The sequence below is a fragment of the Micrasema longulum genome, unplaced genomic scaffold (genome assembly GCF_059751315.1).
Source record: "Micrasema longulum isolate JH-2025_06_02 unplaced genomic scaffold, ASM5975131v1 h1tg001441l, whole genome shotgun sequence".
NCBI lineage: Eukaryota > Metazoa > Arthropoda > Insecta > Trichoptera > Brachycentridae > Micrasema > Micrasema longulum.
This window is the reverse complement of record NW_028278627.1, coordinates 66125-78224: the sequence shown is the minus strand read 5'-3', so window position 1 is coordinate 78224 and position 12100 is coordinate 66125. Positions and strand designations below refer to the sequence as shown.

General features: G+C 35.1%; 1 protein-coding gene across 6 annotated transcripts in view; it reads left to right on the top strand.

Annotated features, from left to right (window-relative positions):
• The window catches only part of sws (patatin like phospholipase domain containing sws), a 100928-nt gene that overhangs the window by 49065 nt on the left and 39763 nt on the right, over positions 1-12100 (top strand). For 5 of the 6 annotated variants that reach the window (XM_088235795.1, XM_088235794.1, XM_088235793.1 and 2 more), the window contains 6 exons: positions 1196-1276; positions 1994-2122; positions 2694-2801; positions 4427-4642; positions 10345-10441; positions 11799-11907. In XM_088235795.1, coding sequence (XP_088091921.1) covers positions 1196-1276; positions 1994-2122; positions 2694-2801; positions 4427-4642; positions 10345-10441; positions 11799-11907 — 740 coding nt within the window. Of the gene's footprint in view, positions 1-1195; positions 1277-1993; positions 2123-2693; positions 2802-4426; positions 4643-6871; positions 6911-10344; positions 10442-11798; positions 11908-12100 lie in introns of all 6 variants that reach the window. The other variant, XM_088235792.1, reaches the window with a different exon arrangement.

The following is a 12100-nucleotide window of genomic DNA, read 5'->3' as shown; positions in this document are numbered from 1 at the left end:
AGTATGGGCAAGAAGACATATTGGCATATTAAAAAAATATTTAGAACGAAAAAAAATTGTAAAAATAAAATATTAAAAAGTACAAATGGTTGCTTACTTCTGCAGGGGACAAGCGAGGGGGGCGCGGCCGCGCGATTAACGATGTGCCAGACTCTCCCCTCCCCCCTCCTCGTTTCTTCCCTGCAGAAGTTAGCAACCATTTGTTTATATAAATATTTTATTTTTTAAATTTTATTCGTTCTAAAAGTGTATTTTAATGTGCCAGTATGTCTTCTTGCTCATACTGATCATCGTGGTTTCGGATGTGACAAGGTTTAAAGAACATCCTGTATATTTATAAGCAAGAAAGTGTATTTATTATTGACTCTTTCGGGCCTGAATTAATTCCTGTGGATGTAAAAGTACTTTTTATTCTGCGTGTACTAAAGAAATTATTTGAACATTTTTTGTATTTTCAATGTTTTTTATCTTTTATACTTTAGAAATCATTTATGTAATTTTTTTGTAAACTATGGGTGTCAAACTGATAATCAACTGACAAAATTAATTTTAAATGTGTTATTATCTTACAATATATGTTTTTTCAAAATTATTTCAATCTCTGAAATATGTTTGAGACTTGCTTTACATATAATTTATAAGGACGACAGAAACTCACTCCGAAACAAACAAACCAGCCAGAAGCCAGCTGTCAAAAATGAACTTTTCTGTGTAATGCTGATTACTAACGTATACAAAAAAAAATAGAAACATATTTAGGGGTTCCAGTGAAAACATTTTAAAATTAGTGTGTATTTGAATTTACACCCTGGCTGAAAGGGTAAATAAGCGACGGTTTGTACTATTGTTGGTCTTGTTGGTAAATTCCTGTATAAAAAATGTCTGCCTTAAAACAGGTTTCACCTAGTTTGGCATGCGGTAGGTATTCCAGAGAAAATGTGTTGAAATAGAAAAAAAATGCTGGAATGTAATTTTTTTTCTAGTAGCAAATAAACATTATTATTATACAAATAAGCAAAATTTTGATGCCTATGTAAATGGTAACATGTTGAAAAACAGTATTTTGAGTTTGCCTAAATTTTACCGTACGTATGTTAAATATTTTTTGTAATTAATTGATTTTTAATTGTAGAATCCCTCCCTCCAATGTGTTATTTTTTAATCGAAATGATTGACTTGCAACAATGTATTTTAGATTATAATGGTGCGTCTCCAGAGAGTTACCTTCACCGCCCTTCACCAGTATCTTGGACTCAGCTCCGAGTTGGTAAATCCTGTAAGTATAACAAGCATTTCTTAGACTTATTGTTTTTTTATTTTATTTAAAGTAATATTTAAGTTTTTATGATGTACCCAAATGTTTCACGATATATTTGAGATTGATATAAATATTCTAATTTGCATACAATGCTTTCAATGATTTTTACCCTAAATATTAGGATTTTTTTTTTATATGGTATAACTTTTTTTAGTATGGCACCACAGAATTTAAACTGACATTTACATCGCGGTAAAACTGTTTCACACTTTTATGACAATTGTTTAAACTATCTTCTTTCCAAATTACCTATAAAATTACAAATAATGTTTCTATCGCCAAATTTTTAAACTATCTACATCATAAACATACATTTATTGACGTAAAGACTTCTTCCTAAACATGCGTCAACCGCATGCAGGAGGCCCTAATGGCGTATAATGTGGCCAATCCATCGGGCTTGCCTCTCCGAGATGGTTTTGATTAGGTGCCTCCCTTCTACGGTTCTGCTGAGAACCTCGTCATTAGTGATGTGGTCTCCAGGAAATTACAATATTTTTCCGTAGCACCACTATCACATGTCTCAAAGGCCTCTATATTTAGCATTAATTTTCACAAAAAAATAGCGAGAACTTAGTTATATCACAATAGTTAATTAATTTTGTGAAATCAATATGTTAAAGTTTCTTTGAACCACGAATAAATAAACAATTAAAATAATGATTTGTTTTTCAGAGCCGAGAGTCAAAGCGTCCATCCATGTTTAGACATTCCCCCCAAAAGAAACCCAGCGGGCTGCATGACATCATCAACTCTGACCACACTCACTATTCCCTCTCCGACCCTCCGAAGGAGAACTGCACTGTAAGTCCGGATACTGATTTTACCTGAGACAATTCTAAACTCCCGGATTCTAGCTACCGTCTGTAAATTCTATTTCTAATCGGGTTATGGTCCTGTGGCTAGTGTCTCGGACTCACGGACCAAAGGTCTGTGGTTCGAATCCCACTCTACCCCAACTTGATTCCATTTTCTAATAGTGAGTTATTTACAACTCGTTGAAAATGGCCCTCAAAATGAAATATTTGGGTAAATCATAAGAACGCAAATATTTATTTAAAAAAAAAAAAGTGGTTTACTTTTAATACATGATTCTTACTTTACATTTTTAACTTTTTTATATGATAGTTGAATTATTATTTAGTTAAAGACTGTATGGTTTCCACAGTAAACATATTTCTGTAATTTAAATCAAAATAAAAACAATTTGGTTTATGCCACTTAATATTTAATATTTTAATAGCTACAAACATGCTCAGGCTAAAGCTCTTTGTTTCTCTAAAAACAGCACGTAAATCGGTCCAGTAGTTATTTATCAGTCTATTGAGGACACACATATAAACATTGCTTTTTATACATATAGATATATTTACAGCCAGAGCAACATCTGCAGCACAGTGTGTCACCCCAGGCTCCTCACACCAGCTACCTGAGGAGCAAGCAGCCAGACATGGTGGCCGACATTACTTCCAGCACTTCGCAGGTAAACATCATTCAGATATTCTCTGTGTCCAGGCGAGAGAAGAATAGAGTTCTATGTATCGGAACCCGGTCAAAATCTTAGCTGAGGAAATGAAGGGGAGTTAATTATATAAAATAGGATATTAAATATATTTCCTTGCACGTGGTTAAAATTAGAGAATTGAATGGGGAAGATTTAACAAAAAATTGAACAAATATTTTTATGTATCGCATTGTCTTGTTCCTATGATTTGATTTTTTAAAGTTTTGTAATCTTTTTGTCAGCCTCGTGGTGTAAGGGTCAGCGCGTTTGCCTACCATGCAAGAGGTCTCGGGTTCGATTCCCGACATGGTTGATATGAAATATTTATTTCAAAGGGTGATTTCACACTAGAATATTTCATAGTCCCTGGGCTGGTATTCCAAACGCTCTCGTGGCCGTATTATCTCATGTGTTTACATACAAAATACACGAGAAAAACTGTTTTCTCGTGCCTCGAGAGTGGTTCCGAATAGCACCCCTGGACTGATATCTGAAGAGTAAGACTGATTATCTTACCTTCATTATTATTAATAATACACTAGCAGCTATTAAGTTGATGCGTGTATATCAAGTGTACATAGTTATTAAACATTATAAATTGATGTGTGCATCTAGTTAACATTAATTGAACTAGCACCAATCACTTTCTCGGGAAGGCCATTCCATTTCTCCACAACTCGGTTTGTCAGGAAGTTCTTCCCGGGGTTGGATGAGAAGGAGGCAGTGTTTAGTTGCAATGAATGACCTCTGAGATGGCAATTTTCATTTATAGTGAACATTGATTTCAACTTGGGTACATTATATTGCTCAGTGAAGTCACCACGCTGCCTCCGCTCTTCCAGTGAACTTAACCCGAGCTCCCTCAAGCGGTCCTCGTAAGATTTATTTCTTAGCAAAACTACCATTTTAGTTGCTCTTCTCTGGACTTTCTGCAACAACTCTATGTCTTTTTAAAAATAGGGACTCCAGATTTGGTAGGCATACTCCAGGAGTGGACGAACATATGTTTTATAAATAAAATGAACTGCTTTGCAACGTCATAGGTTTATGAGACCACGTGTTTGCAATAGCTAACAAATTATAGCGTTGTGGCAACCATGGGCGATCATGATTGCTACCAGCAACAGGATTCCAGTTTACGGGGTAGCCATGTTTGCTGACGTTTAGCGAGTTACAGATACATATTGTAACTGCACGGGGTTTAACTTTCAAAAAATTTCATAAACAAAAACAGATTGTTTGGCGTTCCTACAAACTAATCCGATCATGTCAAATGATGTCGTAGAATGCTTGCAAGTCCTCAGCTCGTACAATAAACTTCAGTTAAACTCATGTATTCTTGGCTTATTGTCAGTTATGTTTCTCCGTTCATATGTGTGTTTTGATCACTCACTGATCAGAACTCATAACATTGCGAGCAGTGTAATTGGTAATAATACAACACATAAAAATAAAATACTTTGTATTTGGCTTAGTTTAATAGTCTTTTAACCAATAATTTTTTTTTTCTAAAAAACGACTTAACTTCCTCATTGTGACAGATAAAACAAACATGGCTTCTTCATGCTTTTAGCGCCACGGTAATTATTTTTCTCTCCTTCTAGAAAATGCCGGATGTTCAGCCGCACCCGTCCAGCATCCCTCAGGGGCGGCGCGGCGGCGCGCTCGCTGACAGCGACGAGGCCGCCCTCCTGGCCCTGGCCACTGAGGCCTTCGTGCGCGAGTTGGGGCTGGGGGACGCGAGTCTGCTGGGCAAGGGGCAGGTGCAAATACGGGAAGTCCCCGCCGGCACCTACCTCATGAAGGAGGAGAGCGACAAGGTCAGTACGTCAAAATTAATCAGCCGTCATCAATTTCAATTCTTATTTCAACAAATTTGCTAAATAATCTAAAAATAAATGGCATGGGACATTCCAATAATGAATAGTTTGATTATTAAGATACAACTTTGCTTCCGTTTTTTTCAAAAATTCAAGGTCTTGCTATAAAAAACTGGTTATATATTTATGATTGAAATTATTGTTCATCGCAAGCCACTACTTTCTCCCATCTTTCGGGCAGCACACGACTTCTGCATTGAAAAAACTGGTCTTCTTCGCGATCCACGAATCGATCCAATTTTTCACTTCTTCGTAAGACCGGAAGTGCTGGTCAGCCAGGCCGCGTGCCATTGAGAAAGCAACATCTGGAGTCTGGACTTCCCAACGTTTCCAAGTATGTCTTGACCACTTTCGCAATATGGGGTGGAGCGTTGTCATGCGGTAAAATCACTTTACCGTGTCTCTCGTTGTATTGCGAGTCAGTGTGTCAAGCGCTGGTCAGCCAGGCCGTGTGCCATAGATCGAATTGTTGTATTGTGGCCGATTCCATGGTTATGAATGAGGCATTTTGAAATTGCTTGTTGAGTCACTTCCAATGATTGTGCCGAATCTTCTTGATTTTGACTCGAATCTTCATCAAGTAATGCCTCCAATTCTGCACCTTCGAGAATCTTCTATCTCTCACCGCTGTGTTATGTAGTGTATTTATTTAGATAGTTGTAAAAAATAACTTCAACAACTAGTTACAGCTTACATCATAATCAAAATGAACAAAAATAATTTCAGTTACTATACGAGGGTTGCTACTTAAGTTTTGAGATATGGCAACACCGGTGTGAATATGTCAAATCTAACATTGTCATCGTAAAGTTTGCCATTTTTAATGGTAAACGTACTCAGAACGTTTTGTCATACGAGCTATATTTGTGTTGTTTACAGATACTTGAAAAATTCATTTTGTTAAAATAAATGTGAACAACTAAATCGTGAACATTTTCGTGCGATGATTTTCTATGACTTTCGACGTGGATTAAACCAACAACAGTGTGCCGATCCATTCACTATGACTTTTGGTGATGAAGCTCCATCTCGGGCCACCGTGTTTTGTTGGTTTTCTGGATTCAATTGTGGTTGCACTTCATTACAGGACGAATTTCGTGAAGGTCGTCCAAAATCGGCTGTTGTGCCAGAAAAAAAAAGAAAATTGGTTAAAACGCATGCAAAAGTGTATCGATCTTCAAAGATAATATTTTGACAAACAAAGCCATTTTCGATTGTAAATATTTGTATTACAAGTTATTACTTGAGTTTAAATCCGACCAGTATTTTCATATATGTAAAAAACATCACCTATTGCCTCTGAAAAAACGTTGTGAAATAGCGGATATAATTTATTTACTTAAAATTGCCTCTGGTTCAATCGACTGTCCTGAACTACTTTGCAAACTTTCTATCAATGTTCCTTCCAAAGTTTTAAGAAATAACCCTCTTCTTCACATACCTCTTGTTTCGTCTAATTATAGGCAAAATTCATATTTATGGCGAACTTTTTATAATTTTAATGTAATAAATAAATCATTTAAGATAGATAGACATTTGCAAATAATCTTAATGACGCACGGCGTTTGCTTTCAAAATAATTTGTAGTATTTTTTCTTTTCTTTTAAATTTACATTTAATTACTATTCATTTTATGTTCGAGAATCTTTTTTAACTTACTGTGATGCTACTTGTGAAAACCTGTAATTGGCTTATTTGTTATTTGTTTTGTTATATATATATATAAGATAATTATAGCTTTTGGTTATCCAAATAAATAAATAAATTAGATTGAGACGCATAAGGATATGTTATTAAATTAATATATGTTTTATTTTCAATAATGTAATCTCCGCAACAAATAAAAACTGCTTGTACCTACAAAATAACTCAATTAATCTAATTTAATCTTTGAAAATATGGAAAAAAAATCAAAATGTCTCCCATTTCGACACTAGAACTGCAGTCAAGCTTCTACCGAAACTTGTTCTCTTCTTGGTGAAATATTTCAGTATAATATCACCTACATCAATAAAGGTTTCGGCATATGAAATAAACCAGCACCCATTAAAATAATTTGAATTTAGTTTAATGTACTTAAGTCTTTAAAATTGCATGTTTTATGATATTTTTTTCTTTTAAAATATTTTGTTTTGTTCTATCGAGTTGCTGCTTTAATATTTTGTCCAGACACCTTGGACTTGGCCAGATCATCCCCCTTATGACAAGGTCAGAATCAACATGTGAAATAATTATTGGCACCATGTTCTCTCCCTTCCCTATTTCTACTTTTCCACAATCAGACAAACCAAGTAAATGTTCAACAATTCGAGTATTATTCTGTTACGTTTGAGTTCATTCAACGGTAAAAGTATGCTTTTTCTAAAATTCTTAAGTTCTTTCACCAGTTTAAGAAAGTTCCTTCTTGAATACTCGAGTTCATTCCCATCCTTGAATTCATTCTCCAGCTCAAGAATGTTCCTTCTAGAATGCTCGTGTTCATTCACCATTTGTTCGAGAATGCTGAGTTTATTCGCATGCTTGAGTCAATTCTCCAGTTCAAGAATGTTCCTTTTAGAATGCTCTTGTTATTCACCATTTGTTCGAGACTGCTGAGTTCATTCGCATGCTTGAGTCAATTCTCCAGTTCAAGAATGTTCCTTTTAGAATGCTCTTGTTATTCACCATTTGTTCGAGAATGCTGAGTTCATTCGCATGCTTGAGTCAATTCTCCAGTTCAAGAATGTTCCTTTTAGAATGCTCTTGTTATTCACCATTTGTTCGAGAATGCTGAGTTCATTCGCATGCTTGAGTCAATTCTCCAGTTCAAAAATGTTTCTTCTAGAATGCTCGAGTTCATTCAACAGTTTGACAATGTTGACTTTAAATGAAAATGGTTTTCACTGAAAGAAACATCTTATTTTATTTATTAACATAAATCATTAATGATGTCTTAAGGATTTTAAAAATTTGAAATTTTAAACACTTAGCATAATTTTAAGTATATTATTTCACAAAATATTTCAATGGTTAAAAGCTATGTGACTCATGCTCCGATCAATTGAAGGAGAAAAACACAGAAGTAACGTCTCATTGCCCTTATCCACCCGATTCATCACCTAAAAACTTCTTTGAGTACCAGAGCCCCGATTACAATGGAAAGCTAACATTTATCCTTATTTTATCCACAAAGTGAAATTAAGTTTTCAGCATAGAATTAAGAATAGTCCAGAAGGAGCGTAGAATCATATTTGAATACATCGGACTGTGTCCTATAATTCCCCCACTTAGACACACTTTCGCCGCGCGCATACTTGAAGTCACCGCGTAATATTGCCAGATCGCGAAGAATATAACCATAACACAAATGTAAGGTTAAAAAAACAATTTGTTAATTTTTCTAAAATTTTATTGTGCACCCGGAAACATTAATTGACACAAGAGGGTAGATAAGTAAAGGGTCATTTAATAAGAGTGATTGAATTAATGAACTTTAAGCTTAAAATATAAAACAATTTTTATTTTACATAAAACGGATATTTTTATATCATGTTAAATAATATTTGATGTTTTAAAGACAATGTTGGTCAAATGTCCACCTCGGCGTTGTTTAATCCGAGGTTCAATTTTCATTATTTATCTTATTATATGAGCAAAGTAGGGTAAAAATTTTTACTACCCTGGCAACACTAACGAAATTTCCATTTTGTTTCTTCGACAATCTGACAGATGGAAAAATAAATTAATTTTTAAGTAATTAATGCATTTGTGACATACACATTCATTTGCTAATTACACATGAAATGTTATTGCATCCTGTTTCTTTGAGATCCTAGCAGTATTTCTACACTTAAAAATTTAAATTTATGAGTAGTTGAGTCGCCTTCTGTTTGATGTGCGTATGCGGTTTCTGGACTATTCTTAATTCTATGGTTTTCTGTATGAAAACCAGAATATGTGTACAATTTTTTCTTCTAAACATGTTCAATTATAATTTACCGACGAAGATACTTTAAATGTTCATGCAAATATACTCATTTTCGTACCCGAATATCGGTTTTGCTTTATCGAAGATAGTCTAAGATAGATTAGTCGAAGATAACTCTGTTAACTTCGTATTGTAATTGGAGCCCTGAAGGCCAAACAATGAATGCATGGTCAATGTCTTTCTATAAGCCATATTTTGGGCTTATAGAAAGACATGAATTAAAGGGCCTAGGAATTCCTACCATTTTTTTTTGTTTTAATCAAAGTTTATTGTGATTAAGCAGTTAAGAATGAAAAATATAGTAAAGCAGTTTTAACAGAATACTGTTTTATTTGTGTTTTAGTCCATGAGAAAAAAATTAGATCGTATGTTTCCAATAGGATACATTTGACAAGAAAAGAGTTTAAGTAATTTTATGTTCAATTAAGGTTAGTAAATATTAGTATATAACCACTTACCGACTTTTTATGTCTACCGGTTTCGAGACATCCCGTCTGTTCGTCAGGACACTCACCACGCCAACATGCAAATACTAAAATATACTTTCACCTTTACCATCGTAATTACCATATTATATAGTATTTACGAAAAAAATGCCTAAATTACATGCAGAGTTAGAGGGGATGCAAACACCACCATGTCCGATTATGTGTTAAAATTAGGTTGATAATATTTAGCGATATGTCGCAGAATGTGTGGTGGTGGGAGTTAGGAAGGGGAGGGGCTAGGAGGTTGAAAGTTACTTGATTAGTTAATTTTTAAATCAAAAAGTTGGCTATATTGAAAATATATTTGATTCAAAAATGTTTTGAGTATGTCCAAATGTTTGCAGACTGGCTGGATTTCCTCCCAAGAGAGTTATTTAGATCTAAATTTAGTATAACATTGTTGAATTAACTAACTGGTAAAGCTAGGGTTTCCTAGGACAGCGGTGCCCGTATTTTAACGGCCATAGTGAACGGTGATGCAGTGGACAGCCGTCGTAAAGGTGACTAGAGTGTGGTTTTCTAAGAAAACGGTGTTATCAACACCATTTAACACCGTTTTCCTAGGAAACCACTCTCTAATCACCTTTACGACGGCTGTCCACTGCATCACCGTTCACTACGGTCGTTAAAATACGGGCACGGCTGTCCTAGGAAACCCTAGCTTAAGAGAAGAAGTATAAAAATTGGGAAGTTTTTTCAGGCGTTGCCTAGTAGGTGAATTGGTTCAGCCGGATGAATCTCACCCACATGATAAAGGTTTCAGCTCTTTCACTTCACAAAAGTCAACAGAGGAAGAGTTGAGGAAATACGGATGTTTAAACATAGACAGAATGGTGAATGTTACACTGTGTAAAGTGGCCACCTAAACCAGCTAACAAACCGCCCTTGAGGTGATTTTTTCAAAAATGGCGCTATATAAATTATCCTACTATAAACGACAGGTCATAAGCCCTGTAAATGTCTTGACTTCCATATCCCCTTCTCAAAAATGTTTTCCCTCTCGGTTGCAACAAATTTTGAAGTTTGATTATTTATTAGGGAATATTATTTTTCAAAACTAAACCAGTAGACATAAAAGTGGGGAAGTGGTAATATACTAATATTTACTAACATTTAGTATAATGTTTGTCGACAATTTTATTCCTATGATTATAAATAACATTTTGTTTGTTTGTTTCTCCTTTTAGGATGTCGCCTTGGTCTACGTCCTGTCTGGTGCGTTGTTCGTATCGCAGAAACTGTCCGAAGGCGATACAGAAGTTCACATGTTCACATCCTATCCAGGTAAAGTAACCGATCCAAATTTCATCGCCATTTTCTTATCCGCACCCAGTGGCTCGTAGGGCACTGCATTAGTGTTCCGATTACAGCATATGAGGGTGTTAGAAGCAGACTTAGAAATCTCCATTGAAGGAGTTACTGAGATATTTGCGAAAAACTATGAAAAAAGAATGAGGAATTCCAGCCCAACCCGGAATTAAATTTTAAAAATGTTTTCGTGTACACGTGAATATTAAAAAATTTTGGAGTAGGATGAAATATCTCAAAAACGCACGCAAAAATAAATAAAAAAATGATAAAAATAGTATTCATTTTGAAATCGTAAATAATGACGTCACTCCTAATATCTACGTGTAGTATTTCCGCTTTAAAGCCCCCCGCACCTTCTAAGGAATGTTTTGACCATAGAAAAAAAAGTATAATTTTCATCGTACTCTTTTTTCAACCAGAGATTATGTCAACTTTCTAGGTTTTTCCAAATAGAAACGTTCGTAAAAACAACCATAACATAGAAATGAGCAAATTACGATCAACTAAATGAAGTAATCAAAGCAATATTCCATAGATTCTTGTCAGGTCAGTGAAAGTAAGAACGCCAACCGTTTCATGACATCACTACTGAAAAGTGACACACTGATTACAGTCATTTGGGCGCGGTATTTGATAAATGTAATTTAAAAAAATCATATCTTTGTAAATAACGCACAAAAAAATAAAATATATATATATTTGCTTAGTTAAATAGTACGCTAATAGAAAAAAAATATTAGAGAACAGTGGAATTCCTCATTGTGAGATTGAGATTGTGAGACAATAATTTATTTGAATAAGAAGGTATTCCGAAATATTGCTCCGGAGATATTCCTCAAAATATATAATACCTCTATTGAATACTATTGGTTACTGGAAAAATCCAAAGATATGCTACAAAAATCCCCAAATTACTTAAAAGAATGCCCTACTGTGGTAGATCAAAAGCACTAGGACTTACATCATCAGAAGAACGACAGAAGAGAGGGGACTTGATTGAAATTCAAAGACACTCAATGATTACTATGACTGCCCCCCGCATGAGATGTATCAATTAAATCCAAACACCAATTTACGTGGTCATAAATGGAAGCTCTATTGTCTCCAATTCCACGTCAATCCCGAAAAAACTCACTTCCCAGCGGGGTGGTTTCAGACTGGAATAAATTACCAAGCCTAGCTGTCCTTTCTATCGGCGCACCAGCAAACGCTGCCTGCCTATGACAATAATAGTAAAAGTTATATAAGATCAGAAAGACGAGATGGGGACGAAGCTGATAGGTGCCTGCCCCTAATTTAATAATAATAAAACATTTTTTTCCATCTTCAGGTGAAGTTTTGGGAGGTCTGGCAGTCTTAACCGGGGAACCGAGTTTCTTCACCATCCGAGCCAAGCACTTCTCAAGAATAGGACTCCTTTCAAAGAACTCTGTTTACAAGTGAGACTAGTATTTTTACAAACAAGCCATCTCGCCATTTGTCTTTAGGTGTAGGCAGAGAGGATAGAACGCAACACCACTATTTGCATACAGGTTTCGCTCCCTCTACATTCGTACATTTGTCAAAATGTGAACTGATGTTCGATTATCCCGATTCAACATGATTTGATCGCAGTTCTTTAGAATTGCATAG